At 34.5% G+C, this 21,601-nt stretch overlaps 1 protein-coding gene across 4 annotated transcripts in view; it reads right to left on the reverse strand.

The window, feature by feature from the left end:
- The window catches only part of LOC145676051 (uncharacterized), a 554,345-nt gene that overhangs the window by 126,637 nt on the left and 406,107 nt on the right, over positions 1-21,601 (reverse strand). For all 4 annotated transcript variants that reach the window (XM_081746908.1, XM_081746905.1, XM_081746907.1 and 1 more), the window contains one exon: positions 11,428-11,528. In XM_081746908.1, coding sequence (XP_081603034.1) covers positions 11,428-11,528 — 101 coding nt within the window. The remainder of the gene's footprint in view (positions 1-11,427; positions 11,529-21,601) is intronic.

Here is a 21,601-nt window from a genome sequence, read left to right on the forward strand (position 1 = left end):
TTTTTCTTCCCACGACCAACTTCTTTCTCATCTCCAGGTTTTAAGGCTTTTTGATAAACTTGCTGAAATTATGCTAGATTTGCGCAAGATGCTAAAAACAAGATGCTAAATGCTAAAAACATGCAAATTATGCTAGATCTAGCATCATTATGCTAGTTCTGGCAACGCTGAGGAGGAACAAGTTGCTGTAGCAAAGATCCTTCTATAGGTGGATGTGGACATGGTTGCCACATTGACAGGCTTCGCAGTGCATGGTTTTCTTAGGCATTCTAAGTAGGCTACGATCGTCACTCGCCAAGACCAAGCGACTGAATGACAAATCGGCAACACAGCTGAGGTCATCCACTTCTTTCCCCAAAGCAAAGGGAAAATTTCATCTGGAAGAGGGGTACCGGCGTGGGGCTGAAGTATGTTTAACATATTTTCCGAGGGCATACTTGAAATAGAAAGGCTCTAACAGGCGTATCTGGATCTTTCTGGAGCTAGTGACCGTCATCTTTTACTCATATGACTCCCAAACTTCCTTCACGACACTGGGTAGACATTGTTCACTAGTGGTCTACTATGCCACGCTTAATTGCATGCATGGAGAGCATGCCCGCGACCGTTCGGTCTATTTAATGGACGGATACCGCTCAAAAGTATCGCACCCCGCCCGTAGTTTCTCTATACGCTATTGTACACTCGTGCACGAGGTGCACCGCCAGAATTTGTCCCCTAATTCTGACTCGTCTGAGCGATGTAACCCCTATTCTCTAAGGGATACGCCCACTGCGCGACCAGACCGAAGTCCTGAGTGCCTACCAGTTAACCTACTGGTTGAGGCAGACTGCTAGCGAGTCAGTACTACCATGCTCTGCAGGCATGGCGCCCCAGCGTTTCAAGGCAAGCTCACCTCCCTCATACGCTCACCGTTACCCAGATTCCTGGGATTAGCTCCCGCATGGTACCGAATCCCACGGTATGACCACAGTCCGACAGAGTCCAACCCAAATCCGGGGCCCCAGGCAAAGCCCAAGGGGGCTTGTTCAATCCTGGCCCTGCCTACCTCTATCGACTGGGTGGACACCGAAAACTAAGTTGCACCAACCGGAAATCAAACTCGGGACCAGGCGGACGTGAGTGCAAAGCTCTAACCACTAATCTACGCATCCCCAATCCATGTTATCTATTACAATGAAATATACTGTTATTAAGCTTTTCCTTATGACATAACCATAACGGAAGTATACAATATGTATAGTTAGTGAGGTACAGCTAAAATTTATGAAAGGGTCTATCGATTTAATATTTGTTTAGCTGCAATTTTGGCAAGAAAAATGAGGTATATGAATCTATATCAATCGACAGATGACATTGAACTACTGGGGGGGGGGTTGATTCTCACATGTAGTTCTTAAAAGAAACGAGAAAACATATTTTATATGGCGCTGAGAAGTATGCTGTTTGTTGCCTATAATAACTGATATCTTTAATTTCGTTGGAAAAAGAATCATTTATTTATGCTCTGTATATGTTCTAAAAGAAGATTAAGTAGCATGTTGTTTCTCCTAACAATGACGCCATACTTCGAACAGTGATAATATACTATTTGTAAATTTACTATCTGTTGCAGTTTTTCTTTCTTCGACATTAAGACCATATATATATATATATATATATATATATATATATATATATATATATATATATATATATATATATATATATATAAAATTCTGTAGTTTTCTAATTTTTTTGGTATTAGGACTTGTTTCCTGTCGATTCTTGTGGAATTCTTTCTTGTCTTTTTTGGATTGTCTGAAACTTTTTTGTCTGAAAAAATTTTCGTCTCTGTTTTTGTAAATTTGACTACAAACTTTTAGCCTTATTTGCTTCGTAATTTGATATAAAAGTCATATGAATCCGAGAGATGCCATATAGCAACATTTAAACCATATTTATTATTGTAGTATATTGTGTAAGGATTGGCGTATCTTTAAACGTTGATAAATACTTTTCATTGTGTTTATACTAGAGACCTGCACGGGCTGGGCTCAGCCCGAAGCCCGAAGCTCGGCCCGGCCGACTTTGTTATTTCTTTGGGCCGGGCCGGGGCCGATTAATTGCAATTCTTTGATAATTATTGACTTTCGTTGAACGATAATTAGAATATAGGCAAACGTTGAAGAAGTGTATCCGTGAAAAATGTTACAAAATGAAACTTTTAAAATTTATCGGGCCCGGGTCGGGCTTGGGCCAAGAATTTTAAAAATCTTATCGGGCCGGGCCGGGCTCGGGCTGAAAATCTCCAAAACTTTTCGGGCCCGGGATGGGCCGGGCCTAGTTACATTCGGGCTGGATTGTGCTCGGGCCGAAAAATTCGGGCCGTGCAGGTCTCTAGTTTGTACAATCATTTTATCTATTTACAGTTTTTGTACTATGAATAATGTAGTTTAAAATCTAAAGACCTAACACAATGATTGCATATGACCAGTGACTAATAGCAATCTGGCTGAAAAATCTTACAATATACTGAACTGGAGTGAAAATATCATTATACAAGATTTCAGATTAGGATTAGGACAGAACTGAATATGTATAAGCTTTAGTTCCGTTACATCAATATTTAGTTATACATGATAATTAATTTCTGTTGAATGAGACGCAAGATCCCATCTTCTTGAAAGAGCACAAACAATGTATACTAAGTAAAACAAAAATCAATTTTATTGATGTAAAACTTAGTTAAGAGACCATATTGTAAAGTGTTCTCTTCTAGCTTAAAAAACGTATACAGGAATTTTGGACCCCAGTTCCAGTTGGAATTTTGGTTCCCAGTCACCTTTTATTATAAAAATTCCTCCTATGTACAGTAATAATAATTAATTAAGTCTCAAATACTAAGTCTTTTTAAATGTTTAATGATTTTCTTGGTGAGATTAAAAGGACCCTGACACCAAGCGTCAGGTGATGGAATCCAATGATCTTGTGGTCAAGAAGTGTATGTAAGGTACCTTTCACGGACAAAGCGTCCTAGAGAAGAGGATAAAACTCAAAGACTAGGTGTCTTAAAGAGTGGTGAGGTTAATACGAAAACTAGACGTCAAACGAAGGGAAGTTTTCAAAAACCAGGCGTCCTAGAGAGTGGTGAGATGACGATCGATCGGTGAAGAGTGAAGCCTTCTGCGGTGCTGTGACTTCTTTTATCCTCAAATTTCGGCTGACTTCGTTGATCTTCGTTATTTGACGATTGTTGACGATTGTCGACGATGTCTTCTTTGTGATTGTCGTCTGAAGTTGTTTGAAACGCGTCATAAATTAAAAGAGAGATGTCGCCAATGTAAAACTGTAATTGTATACTCACGATTATTAAGTATTGTAGTTAGTTAAATGTTGTGTGCTATGCTTTTACTTTTATCTGATATAGAGTTCCGAAAATTTCTTTTAATATGAATTAACTGGCCGTGCGTTATCCAGGTTTTACAATATGACATTTGGATATACAGAGGTTCATACACACTTCGCGATAATCTGCCTACCTACTGCACTCAACGTGCAGTTAATGAATGTTAGTACAAGAGTGTTAGTCACATATATATGTAGTATCACAAAAGTAAAGAAAGAACATTTATCCACATCGGCGGTATACTCTATATATTTTATAAACACTTATCATTATATCTATATATATATCTATATCTATCTATCTATCTATCTATCTATCTATAAATAAATAAATAAATAAATATATATATATATATATATATATATATATATATATATATATATATATATATATATATATATATATATATATATATATATAGATAGATAGATAGATAGATAGATAGATAGATAGATAGATAGATAGATAGATGGAAACTTATCTTTCACATTGAAACGATACAGTTTACACTAGATTATGCTTCATTATAGTGATGCATACATTTATCAAATATCAATATTTCTACATATTTAATTATATCAAAAAGCTTCGTCGTTAAGCGCCCAGTTTATAAGACATTTCAAATTTATTTACATACATTAAATACAACCAAACAAAGACCCAACCAAGGAAACGAGTAAGAAAATCTAATATTTCTATAATGTAATATAAGGATGATTTATTAAATTCATCTCAAGATATTGCAAATGGGTTCGCTAAGTATTTTGGCAGTGTTTATGATTCTAGCCCACCTACATATATTTTGAATGAAAATTATGAATCGGTTATAAGCTATAGCTTAGCAATAACACATAGTTCTAAAAAATGAAATTCAGCAATCAATAAAACAATTAAAATCCAGTGGTCTAGATGAACTGCCCACATATTTGTTTAAAGTCTGTGCTGAACCTTTATTAGTTCCATTATATTTGATATTTAATTTAATTTTGAAAACTCAATCCTTTCCAGATAAATGGAAGCTTAGTAAAATAACACCGATATTTAAAACGGGAAACTCTAAGAATATTGAATATTATAGACCTATTGCCCTAATTTCAGTTCCTTTAAAAAATTTTGAACAAATTTTAATTAATAGAATTTTCTCGCATGTCAAATCCTATATTTTACCTTTTCAGCATGGGTTTTATCCAGGACGCTCAACTTTGACAAATTTAACTTCTTTTTCTCAATTTATTACAAGTCCTATGAATGATGGATATTACATTGATGTAATTTATACGGATTTTCAGAAAGCATTTGATAAGTTAAAATCATACACTTTTAATAAATAAGCTTCTGGCTATGGGGTTTTCAATCTCTTTGATAAATATTATGATCCCTTATTCACGAGGTAGAACATATTTTGTCAATTATAATTTTGTAAAATCTTTTATTTACGTAGATATTTCAGGTGTACCATAAGGTTCAAATTTGGGCTCATTACTATTTTCATTATTCATTAATGATATATCAAGTGTTGTAAAATATAGTAATTGTTTATTATATGCCGATGACATGAAAATATTTAAAGCTATAAAAGTGAATAATGATCTGCATGAAATACAGAGAGATATTAATAGTTCTCTGCAATGATGTATCTGGAAAAAAATATATTTTAACATAGAAAAAATAAGGCCTAACGTTTTCAAATAAAATTAATTGTCCATCATTTGAGTATAAGATTAATAATGGAAAGTTAAAAAGAGTATATTCTGTTAATGACAGGTGTGTTACTAGATCATAATTTAAGTTTACATTTAAATGTCACATAAATAAAATCATTGCAAAGTCGCACAGGGCCCTAGAGTTTTTAATGAGTACAAGAGATCTACATAATATCCAAGCTTTAAAACACTTCTTTATAGCGATGATTATGAATAAGTTGGAACAGTGTTGTGTTCTTTGAGATCCTTTTCATAAATTACAAGCCAAGAACATAAAACGAGTCCAATTCTGAAACATCTTTATTTCAAATTGTATCATATATCAGCAACTAAAAATAAGGTCTCATACTCTTCTCTTTTACTTAAATTCGATATGTATTCTCTTTATAGTAGACGTTTCCTTATTTAACAAATATATTTGTACAAAACAGTGAACTCAGTGACAGATAATTGTAATTTACTCCAATATATTAATTTTAATATACCAAAACGATCATTGCGTAAGATTTGTAGTATTTAACATAACGAGATCTCACATTACAATCTACTAGGAGTCATTCATAGTTAGAGCTTGTAAAAATTTCAATCAGCTGGTTTCATCAGATTTGGATCTTGACTTCTGTTATCCTATCTCTGTATATTTGCGTATTCTCAAAAATAATATATTAAAAATATTATATATGGAATAACAATTAAGTAAGAAGTGTTCCCTCTATAAATGTTGAACCCATATTCGAGACTATTTTTCATTTTTTCATATTTTTCGTTTTTTAAAATTATATACTACTAATATCTTAATTTTGTTTTATTATTTAAATTGTATTTTTCCTTTACATGTATAATCTTATTTTTTTTTATCAAGATATAGATATAAATATATTTTATATATAATTATGTGTATATACCTATGTTTCTCTGTAAATGGAGTTTAGCTCTATAGAGAACTATTATAAATAAATAAAAAAATATATATTCGTTAACCATTAAAGATTTTAAACTCAGTTCGAAGGGTAGCAAGCAGGCTAGAACGCGGAATATTCAGATATAGATATATTTGAACACAAACAACTTATAACTATTATTAAATAAGATTCTACAGAATTTAAATAATATAATACATATTAGTGACTTAAAGTCTCCGCAACACGAGAAAATAATATACAATTTCGAAGAAATTTTATTAGTTTGTGGGTCCACAAAGCACAATAAGGAAATTTTCACCTTTGAGTCGATTTGTTTACAAAATTAAAGTTATGAATAAGGCTATTAGCGCGACTCTATTCAAACTTATAAGCTGAACCACGTAATATTTCTTACTGAAAGAATGTAATTTGTTCCAGAGACTGTTAGTAATTTCAAAGGAAAGAGACACGAAAAGATCATCAGCTCGAATCTTCGGCTACGGCCACTACAGATCGAAGGGAGAAAAATCCACTGGCTATGATAATGAATGTCCCTCAGTACATTACGGATGCGCATCATCATATGAACTATCACTCTCAGTATTTCATACGAAGAAACCGAATTTCTAGATAATATTACGAAAATTAAAACACATTAAAGCTAAATTGATCACATGAAACTTCAAAAAGGGGGAGGTAAAAAAAATTAAAAAAACTAAAGAGATAAGATTAAAGAGAAAGTAGAAAAAAGAGCACAGAAATATACAGAGAAGAGAAAGACAGAAGATAGATGCCGCTAAGACTGCGGACAAAAACTTGCGACAAATGTCTAATTTACAGCCAAACATTATCTTAGCATGCCAAAATCATTAGGCTTTAAAAGCACGACCCCTGCGGTCCTTAATAGACGAGAACAAGTCCGTGCCTTCGATAAGAATTTCATAAAGAAAAAGTCTGAACATAGAAGTCATAAAGTTCCTGCCCCTCGCTGTGTTTGGTGAAGCCCAATGAGGTTGCTTCCGGTCCAGCCGGGGGGGGGGGTTCTGTGACTTCTTAGTTTAGAAATGTCTATGTAACAAAAAATATACGACGTCTCACAGCGGTGAAGGAGAAGATTTCAGGTTAAGATGTAGAGGAAAATAGTTTAAAGTTATAAAGTACATAATATCCCAAACGAGGATAACCAAAAATATTTAAAAAAAAATAAATAAAATAATTTTATGCTAACATGTTGATTTTAGGCCAAAATCTCGTCAGCCACTATTCGTCCGCAAGGGTCGTGAAGCTTTGACATGAAACTAATTTCAATCAATACTTTGTTTAGAAGTAGAAATGAAAGTACAAGGACAAGTGACTTGGCGTTCGGGTACGGAAGAAAATAATACCGTACTAAACTATAATATTTTCACTATCACATGTCCTGTCATGTGTATAAAAGCAATTTAGTTAATCACGTACGAATAATAATTATAAGTAATGCACTAAAAATCTCGAAAGAAAAGAGAAAACAACGAACAAATACAAAGGCGCACGTAGGTCACTTGTCAATGGTGCACATCTATTTTAACTACCCAACGATTCAACCACAATCTATAACATTCTGTGTTTACTTTAATGTGCACTGAAAAACATAACACACTTCCAATACTGACTTTCGGTGCAGTAAACTACTGCCTAACCATCCGTCGTCACACGTACATATTCACACAATCACATAGATATATCCCTAACCAAGTGGCAAAAGAGAATAAAATGGGCTTCCATTTAAATTATATGACGGGGTCTTATTACTCAATTACATTTACAATACACACACATATATATAAACATTTATTTTGTTTATTTCTTATTTACTAGAGGTGTTTCCCCAAGACACCAAAACACTTACAATGCCCAAGACCACTTAACGCATTCACGTCCTTTATATTTACATGCGCCACTGTGAGTGAGTATTTACTACTCAAAGCTACTTCTTATAATCTGTATTCGTCGATCCTACAAAGGATAATCGAATAGAGATTATAAATCTCAGGTAAAAAGTTGTCAGGCACTGACCACCGCAGCGAGAGATTCGAAAATACACAAAATTCGTTGTTGGCAAAACACTGACATTTCTACACATTTATACCTCGTAACTTGTTATATCATATGAACGAATAAAAGTTTATCGCTATTTATTTGCGTACGTTAATACTTAAATTATTCCATTTGCAAAACTTTTGCATTGACTTACGAATTGAAAATTCCTACCCTTAAGAATGTCAACAAACATTGGTAGCTAACCTATACTACAACCACTTACTTGTATTTAACCAACTAATAATAACAATAATAATTCAGCATTTACGTAGCTATACAGAATGATTCATGTGTTAGAACGGTGATCACAAGGTGGATCACTAGGTGTTCTCGGTGCTATGCTAAACTCTGCTTGAATAGTGCGGCGTTGACAGATAGTGTCGAGTGCTTACTGCTGACAGATAATAAAAGACGTAATCATGGAATTCTGTTTGGATACTTACTGGAGAAATTAGTTTTCATCCCTTACCGCGATTCACAGCTAAGTTCCGCTTCTCGAACTGCAACGCTAGAATCAAGTAATTAAACGTACAAATTTGGCAACAACGCATTATGGCGTTCTGCGCAAGTTTCGCCTCAAAATCTATTTCCTTAAATGTAAATTAATATTTAAATAAAATGTGAAACATAACACGAAAAACGGTCAAACAATATATCTATTTCGTAATAAGATCCTTACTTTAAAATACTTTACACACAAAAATAAACATTTCATAAAACAGAACACTTCTAGTACGATCTAACAGCAAGTGCCATCTGGTGTGCTTATTGTAAAACGAATCAAATATTTCCTTTTATTTGTTACATTTTTCGATATCAGAAGACAGAATTAAATGAATCAGTCTCTTGTGTTGTAGCTGAAACATAACTTTATCTTATAGTACAATATTTATAATATGTAACGTTTCATTGCGCAGTAGTTAAGGGAATGAGCTAAAATATGTACTAACTTCCGGGAGGTGATCCACCTTAAGCACTAACACATACGCATACAACAGCTGAGTTTACGAACGGTGAACAATCACTAACATTTAGTTGCTGAAACTACTGCATAACAGCCTATTCCTGTTAAGGGATAGCAAAATGCAAATTTCAGTATTATTCAGCTATTTACCGTCAAAACAGGACGAAACTTTTAGCACATCTGTTCGATATCATATTCTTATGAATTGACTACTTACTATAGCTGTATCATTCATCAAAATCAAATAATATTAAAAATATATATGATTTTAAACTTTACTTATCTCGTTATCTTCGCGGTTCAGTAATAACAAATGACTTACGATGTGCACGATCGTAGCCTCGCGCTAGGGGTCGCTATTGTATGAAAAGAAAACTTGCACTGAAACGCAAATAGGATAAATATCTGAATTGTGCCTTTGTATTATTAACTAAAAACAATTTAATAGCTAAAAACGATTGAGCAAGCATTTGATTAGATATGAAAGAAACTGGCGTACTAATACTATCTACATGCAGAGATGAAATGTTTGTATCACAAAATAAATTGTCATCATAGCATCAATAGAAATATTTCCACTCTCACTAATTAAACATTACATGCACTAACTACATATACAAATGCATGAAATGAAATGCTTTTTTTAAAAAATGAAATGAAATCTTTAAGTTTTACGTCCCACAGTTTTGCCGGTTAGGCAAAAAGAGACGGTGATGATGGGAGATGAATGAAATGGTGAAATGAAGAAAGTGGGAGGAAACGGGAGAACCCCGAGAAAAACCACGAGCACGGTGTTTGTCCACCATAAAGTTCACTTGGCGGGAGCAGAGTTTGAACTCGGGACCCCATGCACCAGAGATGAACTCTCTACCACTGAGCCACCGCGGCCCCTACATACAAATACATGTTATATACACATCAATATAAATAGAAACCTATGCATTTGTACTAAATATGTATTGAATTTCAGAAAATTGACATTACTTTAACTGGCTCTATTGGGAGAGGAGATAGTAGAAAACTAATCAATCTTTGCACTGAAAATTTTTTATAGTGGAAGGAAAGAAACCTTCAATTACTTTCTTCAACCCATCTTGCTTAAGTGAGCAAGTAAGCAAGCCAAAGTAGGCAGGAATTCCCTACGACAAATTTACTCGTGCATCTTTGTAATTAGATTAAACCAAATAAAAACAATGTATACCTCCATGACCTATATACTATAACACAAAGATACTGCACTAATTGCTAAACTACCCAATGAACAGGTTACCGGACCTAACTGAACTGTAAAAGGTACGAGAAAATGTTTAAGGGAATCGAATATCCAACTTTCTTGTTTTGACTGATCAAAAAAATGAAATAATATTCACTTTTCACTTAACACCTGCACTTTGATGCTTATCTTCGTAGACATGGTGATTACTGCACAAGCTTTCATATTTCTTATTCCTTCTGCCCATATTTACGATATTTCTAAATAGTCCTGTTTTATTATAGCTTGATATTCGCTCCTATAGTATATTTTGGATAAATATTACCTTGTTTCGCAGTATTTCCATCAATTCTCATAATAAAGTTTCACAGCTAAAATCCGCGACATATTGTCTCCTTGAAGGTTCTTGGTAAAAGACGTCATAGAAATGCGCCAAAGCACTGGAGTTTGGAGCAATTACCAATCACGGCACAGGATTTTCGCGCAACGTTATACGAAATCGAATAAAAAATTGTTAAAATCGGATAAAACTGGTTCTGACCAGAATATGGATTTCTCATCGGCCTGATGGGGGGAGGGGGTTAAGGGTCCTATCTGACTTGGAATTGGTAAATAGCTGGGAGAATATTTATCCAATTTCCGATTTGTGAATTACCTTGAATAATAATGTATAAATCAAATTACACAAATGAGATACCCATATATAGAAGAGAGTTTGTAAAGAAATTATATATAAAAAAGGAAATTATCTCCTATCAACCTACAAACCCAATAATTCCAAAATATTATTATTTACATCGAAATGTGGATTTTATATTTAGGTTAGAGAAAATGTATACAGTAAACACCAGTTATACATTCCAATATTATATAGTAGTCCAAAAATTATCGAAATGGGAACCAGGATATTAAAAAAAATTGTAACGGTAGATACTCTGTCACCATCTAGTCAGCACTTGTTGTTGTATGCACGTGTAGAACATTGCAATATGTTTTGCTTACTATCATTTTGTTTAATTTTCAGGACTATACGACATTATACGAAGAAATAAAGATAGGAAGAAATAGATAGTACGAAATAAAGAACTGCTCAATATCATATAATATCCATAAAATATTGTATATTATACAATTGAATAATAAACGGGAATAAGATAATTTTTATTGTATTCACTTACCTCTTTCTCTATAAATATTTGTGGATGAGTGAATGCTCCATACGCATCAAGAAGCTGCTTCCAATCGGAGAGTCGGAATGTTCCTTCAAAGCGAGCTCGATCTAAAACAGAAAATTAGTATATTTTCTTAAACACATAATTTCAATTGTATCACATGCTCGTCTATAACAAGGAACACTGATCATTAAAAGATGTAATGATAAATTTGGATGACAAGAAAAAATGCGTTAGGAAGAAATGTAGTTCCAATAATAAAGATTTAATTATCCGTTGGAACATTTCTTGTTTGGGCTATCATAATCTACATGTCAAAACACATATTTATCTAGTAATAAATTCTTTCTATTGCGGAGAAAATTCGTTCCTTATTGATATTACCCAATGTTTATTATAAAGTTGTACTATGTTATTTGTAATAAAGTTGGTCTGCAGGGACCTTATATCACCTCGGATGGCACGACATCGGCGTCGTGGTTTCTTCTTCCTGGAGTCGATACCATTCTTGGGGTGATAATCGGACTCCACAGTATCTTGTCTCAAATTGAAGAGTTAAGACTTCTTCTAGCAATGCTCTGTCGGCCAGGTGTCACCTTATGTCGACCCAATCGGTGGCCTCTAGTGAATCAAAGTATATTGATCTGGATGGTGCAAAAGGCGCTATCACGCGTAATCGTGGCTAACGTTCGGCACATATCGAGTGTCATTCCTCTTGTATTAAGCTCAAGGGTCTTCACTACAGCGAAATTAAACTACCGCTAATTTTAAAGTTTTTCTGTAATATCTTCAAAATAAATAAAAATATTTGAAAAGCAGAAACGTAGTGAACTAGAACATATGATTTTGCATGTGATACCTTTGCCACAATTCACCTATCTGCTTTTGGTATGCCGCTATTTACAGAACCCGCGAAAAAAAAAAAACTAAATCTATCTACAGTTGCAAATCGAAAGCAGATAGATGAGTTGTGATAATGGTATCACATGCAGTGTCGTATTGCCTACTTCACTACGTTTCTGCTTTTCGAATATTTTTATTTGTTTCGAAGATATTACATAAAAACTTTAAAATTAGCAGTAGTTTAATTTCGCTATAGTTAAGACCCTTAAGTGAGCTTACAAAATACAAAGATAAGGAAAATATGTAAGATGTAGATAAGGAGGATGTAGCTGAGAAATAGAATTTTACCAAGTTATGCAGAGTTACCACATAACGAAGAAATCGGGCAAGAGAAGAATTACTGTCATTAGTCGACTTGTTTATTTCCTGAAAATTATAGAGGCGTTTCTGAGAAGCAAAAGCTGTATATTAAGCGTTTCAACAGCCGTGATGATTTGTAACAATGCTTTGGATCATTCTCGTCGGTTGTTGGCCGAGAGGCCAACACACTCTTGAAGTAGAACAGAGTACGGATCCATGAATTGGCTGCTTTCAATAATAAATACAGTTATACCTCCTAGCATGGAATTCTAGTCCATCAATTCTAGGGGATACTAGCATGTGGGCCCGTAGCAAAAGAGACACTGTACTGCGATATTTTGATCATGAATTCGATGACCAATAACTCGGGAATCAAAGCTCCGTAAAGAAAAATATTTCGCATGCCTACTAAGCAACTCTAAATCTACTTACATGAAAAACTTCTTTAAACTGGAGTGTATTCTGTACATAGTGTATGATCAGGTCCGTATTTTCATATTTGATAAAAAATCTTCCTCTCTACGCTCGCAATCCAAACGTTTCAATAAGAGTCATAATAAGTTTTTACTTATTACTTAAAGCAAGTTATTTTATATGATTTGTTAATGACGACGTGATATACATGCCAGCAAGTAATGACTTATAGTGTACACAGGAACGTTTTCAAAATCAGAAACGGTCAAAGTCTAAAATTCGTGTTCGGCGTTTTGATGATGACGCTTTTCTACCCTATCGGATGAATCACGATGGTGAGAATGAAGATATGAAAACTGAGGGGAGTGAAGAGACACAAACAAGCTGCTTTTTGCGCGAGAGCATTAAAAGTGAAGATAAACAAGGGGAATAATAACATTTTCGAACTTGAAGCAGTTGTAGTATAGGGACTTAACAGATAAGAACTTAACGAATGCCGTCTTTTTCGGACTGGTCACTACCAGTGATTTTTAAAATCTAATTACATACAAAAGATATACACAATATAGTCAGGGTGTTTCAAAACAACGCCGACAACGTTTGGGAGGTCATTCCTGACACCAAGACAAGACAAAAAGTGTAGACCAAACTGGGTGCACAAATGCTTCCTTTTGAAGTTATAGGTTGCCGAAAACATGAAAAAATGAACTTTGAAGGTCCATAGTCCAAAAACTATGTGACGTACCGTGGTCGGTTTAAGACTTCACTTAAGAATTAGTATGTGCCCTATCCAAATATCCATGTTTCAGAATCCTGCGGTACTTCAGCAACAAATTAAAAAAGGTAGTTGGTAAGTACTTGAAATTATATGCCCGTAGCCAAACTCCCACTTAAAAAATTGTTTCGTGAGTATCTTAGGATTCTGAAACATGTATTTTTGGATAGCACATATATTTGTTTCTAAGTGAAGTCTTAATCCGACTTTGTTTGAAACACCCCATATATATATATATATATATATATATATATATATATATATATATATATATATATATATATATATATATATATATATATATATATATATATATATATATATATATATATATATACAGAGAGAGAGAGAATACACGTGTGTGTGAGTTAGTGTGTTTTTAATATGATAATTAATAATAAGTAACTTTAAATTCAGAATTTTCATTCATTAAGATATTGAGTAAGTACTATATATTCAAACACATGTAGTAGCCAAACTATATTTTGGAATTAAGTACAAACATATTCTTCATATTAAACATATTCTTCGCCTCCATCGATCAATATTAAGAAATTCGCAAAGAACGCTCCTGAACTTCAGCTACATTTCACAAAATACTTTTTGCCGTGAAACAATAGAAATCCTATTTTATGTCGTCACACGGAAAATAAAATTACAAAAGTTTACAATTATTACTCGCAATTAATGCTGTCACCCATTTCGAACATTTTAAAAGCACATATTTTCTAATGTATTGAAATTTCATTTCTTATCGATCGTATGAAACGTTGTAAATTGTTGTAAATTTCCATAACTTTTCTCCAACTGGATTTATATAGAGCCAATGGTATTTTTTTAAAGTATAACTACAAATCGAAAATAAGATTCTTGAAAACAGCTCATACACATAATTATTGTTTTTGGTGTTGCAATGCTCTGTCCAAATAGCTTGCTAAAAATTCAGCGTTGCATAACAACAAAAGCTACTTCTCTTATTTATTAAAAAAAAAAAAAAAAAAAAAGTTTGGTAAGGTGAATGTAGGGGGCGCCGAATTCTATTTCGACCCGGGCGCTGGAATCCCTAGCTGCGGCTCTGCTTACAGACATCAATAGATGAGTATATAGAACCTACAACTGTCATCATTACAAACTTTTCACATTCTTTCTTCTTTTTTTTTCATTAATAATGTAAAAATGTGCAAATAATATGTACGGAAATGAATCAATAAATTAATTACAACCATATTAAGTAATTTGTTATGAGGTGTCAGCTACTACTACGTTACGAAGGCAGGATACAAGTAGTCCTACAGCATAAAAACATTGAGGAGATCGAAGAAGCAATTTGGACATGTTAACAAATATTGAATGAAATTCACATAGCTGTATCACGGCCTCAAACAGTTGTTGCGATGAGACAGAAAATTGAGGATCACGTATTCGCAAAGAGTGGTACCGATAATCGAAACAAATTTCTAGATCTCATTGTGGTCAACCTGTCTGACAACAACAACTATTTCTCTCACGTGGACAGCTTCTTTCGTTTGTATACCGTAATTCAATATCGATGTTTTTAATATGACGCCCGTGGAAATTTACCGCCATGGCCCATGCGTAAATACGAACTATATAAAATGAGTTTCTCATATACAGAGACAAATGTTGTTTATAAAGAACTGTGCCCTAGTGAAAAATCTAGAACACAAGGAGGAATCGCATGTAACACTATATATCATATAAGGATTTTGTGTTAGGGATGTCACTTTTAGCCAGGAATTTTGTATTCGATTTAGTGATTTTACTATTGAACTAGTGATCTTGTATTAGCCTGCACATTCTAGTGATTTTTTGCACTTCATTTCTTATGGAGACAAATGAGAAGGAAATGGTTCTTCAAATAACAGGAGGAAGTATATTGCAGTTCGAAACAAGTATAGAAACTTCCAATTACTCTTTATTTTTCCTCTGACTGAATAAATCCCCTGTCGTGGAAACCCTGTGTGACCATAGGTAAACAGCAACTGTTTTAGGTCCGCAACATCCTTTTGTTAGCCGACATGAGATGAGGTGGGATTGAGATTTGCTTAGAGTGAGTAGATAGTGTTCTGGGGAGAAACGATTATCCGGTACATTTACGTTTTGTCACGTACTCAGACAGAATCTTTACTTGTTTTCCAACGAATTTGAGCAATATAATATGAATAAAACGTACACAGAGAAAAATCCGCTCGCCGGACAGAGGTATATTGTACAAATGTACGGTATCTTCTTGCTTACTATAGAAATCAGTACGGAGCATACGTTATCCGTATGCTACATAGGCACTGCTCTTAGGTATTACATCATGCCGTTGCAGGATGTCTGACATCTAATAGTTTTCCGTATATCACATGCATATACTTATGTTACCTTCGTCAGCTATATGTTATATACGTTCTTTTGTATGTGAGATCCTGATCGCCTACATTGTTTCATACGGAAAGTACGTATAGATGGAACACTTATACAGAAAGTATTATAAAATATGCGTTTTCAGTTATACGTCTGCTGTACGTTAAGTCCAAAAACTATAGGAATTTCGCATGTAACCTATCTTTTTAAGTACGCCACTTACATTTTTTCTCAGTGTATATACCAGGAAATAAATACAGGTAGCACAGATAGACCTTTTCATCTGTGACACAGTTGTTGAGAATGATAGATTGATGTTACGTGCAAGGACTTTAAGCTTGTCCCATCCTTTCGTTTTATTTGTGTATCAATTTTTGATCTCAGGAGAAAATGTTCATTAACTATGCTATATGTAATTTTGAACTCTTGTGCTTTGTTTCTGTATTATAAAGTTAACTCTTTTAGGTTCCTAGCTGAGAAACCAAGAAACAATGTTAAATGGTTTTCCTCCAGAAAATTTTATTGAGGAACAAAATCAAAATGTGAGGGGGCTGCGCTGGGATTCTATTTGTGTCCTTTGTACACACGGAAAAGAAAGTATTTTACAGTTGACAAATTTTCTTTTGCCAGTAACTCGGGAACAAATGAATTAATTTGAAGCTTTTTGTTGTTATTCATAGGGCAGTTATAATTTGATAACTTGCCAAAATGGTAGTGTAATAGGTTAATTTATTGCTGAGTTATAAAGAAAAGAATTTTGTCAACTGAAGAATACTTCCTTTCGTTAGTGTACAAAAGTAACATATAATCGTAATTTTTAATTATCTTAGCATTTGGGGTAGGGGGAGCAGAAGGCGAAAGCAAGCCCACCGGAAGGATGCCTGAAAGGAAAAAAAACTGAATATTAACCGTCGCGGTTGTTTGTAACATTTTCACAAAATAAGACTGTGGTTATATATAAATAATATTGAGTTTTCCATCAGTGCTAGGGATGGAGAGTAAGTAATACCTTGGCGAAAACTTTGTTCTCTTTCTTTCTTTCTTTCTTTCTTTCTTTCTTTCTTTCTTTCTTTCTTTCTTTCTTTCTTTCTTTCTTATCTCTCTCTCTCTCTCCGTATATATGCATGTGAATTTCCTCGTGGCTATATACGAATCATTTAGTGATTGTCGAATCTTTGATCTAGTACTAAATCTCAACTATCTGTTGGCAACCCTGCTTTGCGAGTAGAATTGGTGACGGAGCTAATATGCGAAGGAAAGCGTGCTCCTGGAATTTTCTCTCTCGTTTTCAAATTAACTGATGAAATTGGATAAAGTAAGTTGTGACTGACCCCCCCCCTTTTTTTTTTTTTTTTTTTTTTACAATATTTCGCAGTGGTGAGTGTGTTGTGTTGTGCCATGTTATGAATTTCTATTTAAAGAAAACAGTTTTCTTCAATTTGTAACTCAGATAGTGTTGTTCATGTACAGTATGTTTACCCTCCGAAGGTTCTATTATGAGACCTAGAACAGGTTCAATATCTAAGACCAGTCTCACAGAAAGAACTACTACGATAACGAATGGTCTCATATTAGGTGCATATTTCTGGTTAAGTTCCAAGGTTGGTCGTCCGTTTCTAGCAAAATTTTGAAAATACATCGGTAAGAAATGGATAATTTGCTCGTTTGTGTACTTGATAATATCTTAGGAGAGCGGAAGTTGTTTATATACATCTATCTATCTATCTATCTATCTATCTATCTATCTATCTATCTATCTATCTATCTATCTATCTATCTATCTATCTATCTATCTATCTATCTATCTATCTGTCTATCTATCTATCTATCTATCTATCTATCTATATATATATATATATATATATATATATATATATATATATATATATATATATATATATATATATATATATAAGGGGTTATAAACATGAAATTATTTGGCAAGCACAGGGAACAACTTCGCGCAATGTTACTGCATGGTTGGATTGTAGGAAAGTAACGAGTATTTGTATTCTGAACATGGCTGCAGGTATACAGAAACGTTTCAGTCAGTATTCTTACGCAGAGACGAGAAATTACACTCTATTAATTTTTAAAAAATGGGTTAAAACCTAACCTAACTCTAACTTCCCTTACCCTAAGCTAACCCGGTCCTACCCTACCGTACTTATTCCTACCTTACTCTACTCTATCCTCCCCTACTCCATATACCCTTTTAAAGCGGTCCTAAAAATTAATGATTTTTAAATTTTCGTAGCTGTTATTATGCTTTTTGTCGAAAACGAAGCGGACGACCAACTTCGGAATAAATGCCATATTTCTATCCATGTTGGTGTTGTATATATACAAAATGTGTCTAATATTTTATTTTGATTTTCCACATTTCATAAATCTTGGTTCTAAAACAAACGTTAAGCTCAAACTAAAGGAACATTTAAATGTATTAATTTAAGGAAAGAAGACTTTAATAAACCTGAAATACGAGTTTGGAAATAATTTGGAAATGCACTTTAATACTTGAATTGACAGAAAGGTAATATTTACGGTACATAGAGAACTGTATGATACCTTTTTAATTTAGACTTTCAAATTATGCTAGAGATAAATATGAAAAGTCTTGTGGAATAGTACTGTCCGTCCACCTGTCACTACAGAAATGATAACGGGTGGTGAGGAAAGGTTCTGTGATATTGAGCCAGTTCCAACTCGGCTCTTATCCTGTATTGAGATCGGAAGTGACAAGTTTAACCATTTCTGCTTTCAATAGTGGATTCCCAAAGAACAAAAGCTGTTAAGAATAGCGACAAATGTTCTATATAGTTGTTATGGATTCTAGTGATGGACGTGAGACTATGCTAGACGAGAAGTGGAAAAGTTCTTGTTCTGTCTCGCGGTTTTCAAAACTAGTTCTCGCCTCGTCTCGCGCAACACTTAGCATTAGTCTCGCAAATAGAAGGTCGTATTTTCTTGTCCCTAAATACGACCTAAAGCCACAATAAGCCTCAAATGCTGTTTATATGACGTATTTTCGTGTTTACAGTAGTCAGAAATTTATATTTAATTAGATATGTGAAACGATGCCATGATAAAAAAATATAACATGTCTTACGTTAGAAATCCGAACCTTACTTAAATCTTGAGACCGAAAGTAGAAACTCTTATTGAATCCCTAAAATTTCCAAGTTTACCTTAGTTTTACGATATAAAACAAAATTCACTTGTTTTAGAACGTGTCAATAGGGGACATTATTCACAAAATATTCTGATAACAGTTTGCATATTAATTAAGATGATGCACCGGATATTGCTGGTTTCCACTAATGTTTCTGACAACACTGATGAAACGTAATTACAAACACCGATTGTGCGTTTATCATTTCCACATTATACGTATTTCTCTTTTAAGTGAAAACAAAACTGTATTAATAACTTCCAGGATTGCGAGAAAGTGTTATTTAGTCTAACATCTCACTCCCCGCCTCCAGGAAGTGTTTGATATAAAACTAAAGAGAATGTTACACAAAGGATAGAATTATCCGATGTGGACTCATTTTAATACTGAGTTCGACAAACAAATGTTTTCCCGCGAGTAAACCCAAAACTCATGCTTCACGAAATTACATTGTAAATTTTTACGTTTATTAAGGTTCTTTTGACTGTGTGACACTCCCAGATTCATTTCAATTATGTTGATGGACGAAAATAAAATTGTAGAACTGGATTACAAGCTAGTTCTACAGTATGAAAAACTGTATACAGAAGGGTAGGTAAAACGGCAATTGTGTGATCACCTACTAATAAATCAGTGGTGCCCACCCCCCTTATGTCCATGACGCACCCTCCTCAATTTTCTATCCATAGGTGTTCTTCCATGAAAAAAAAATCTTTTCGATTAATTTTTACACCCCCTCAAACATATTTATATAGATTTTTACCCCCCCCCCCAAATATTTCAATGACGCAGTTTGCGTCATAGCTCCCCCTTGTGGGCACCTCTGAATAAATACGTGGGTCGTTCAATATATAAGTTTTCGAAAGCTGTAAAATATTTACTTTTAAAATACACTTGTAAACTATACATACATGTGTAGATGGTTCCTTCCTCACCTTTCCACATAATTCCCATTGTTATTCAGGCATTTGTCTCACCGTTGCACTAATTTGTCCAAATTCTTTGCAAAAGAAATCAGAGTTTTGGCTATTTAGCACTGTCCTTACATCCAGCTTCACTTCTTCTACTGTTTCGAAACGTTGACCTTGCAATGCGGACTTTAACACAGAAAAAGATGGAAGTAACTCGGCGCTAAATTGAGGCACTATGGAGAGTGGGGCATCCATTCTTACCATAATTCTTCAATTTTGTGTCTTGTTTGCGTGCTTAGAGGAAGTGGGCTCTATCATCAAAAGGAAGACAGTAGGTTGCTTATGTCGAATTGCGTTTTCCTGAAGAAGAGTTCAGGTTTAACATAAGCGACCTGAACTCTTGGGCTCGAACGGATGAATACGCACAAAAAGGAAAGCATGTGTGATATTAGCAGCCCGGAAGTAAAAAGTGATGTCCGTTATTCTGCAAGATGATGTAAACTCCGCAAGAGCAGGGCAAAGTAGAGCCCGTGCCATAACTACAGGGCATCTATGAAGTCTGACCCCGGGACAGTTTTTCGGAAACTGTTAGGTGGATTGAAAAAATCGGCGAACATGTATCCCATTATTCTTTTAGAGACACACATGTTGAACGAAAATGTATTGCGCCAGAATCCCAGACAGGGTCCACCTCACAATTTTCAAATGGTAACGGGGGGTCAAGTAGTATATCGTTGGAAAGGTATTGTGAAAAGAAACAAGCTGCAACAAATCCCGGGTCTGCATGCGCACCCTGTGCAAAATGGTGGACACAGACTCCTTCATGAAAACTGTTTTAACATTTTGACTGTCTACAGTTTTGTACAGAGTATACGTATGGAATTGGGACTTGGTTCATCTTATTTCTTTTCATAATACCTTTCCAACGATATACTACTGGACTCCCTTACCATTTGAAAAAAAAATGGTTGGATCCTGTGTGGGACCCTACGGGGGACCCTAGGACACATCTTTTTCATTTAAAACGTGTGCCCCTAAAAATAATGGAATACGTGTCCGCCGATTTTTTTCACCCACCCAACACTTTTCCGCAAAAATGGTCTGGGGTCAAATTTTATAGACGCCCTATAGTTTTGGCATGTGCTCTACTTTGCCCTGCTCTTGCGGACGGTTACACTACTTTGCAGAGAAACGGTCATCACTGTTTGCTTCCAGGGTGGTAACATTATACGTGCTTTTCTCTTTGTGCGTATTTACCCGTTCAAACCCAAGTACTTTCCTTGTCAGTAGCTTCCCAGTTTTCAGAAAGTTTTCCGATTTCACGGTTTCGGT

Source organism: Thermobia domestica, chromosome 18 (genome assembly GCF_964235325.1).
Source record: "Thermobia domestica chromosome 18, izTheDome1.hap1.1, whole genome shotgun sequence".
NCBI lineage: Eukaryota > Metazoa > Arthropoda > Insecta > Zygentoma > Lepismatidae > Thermobia > Thermobia domestica.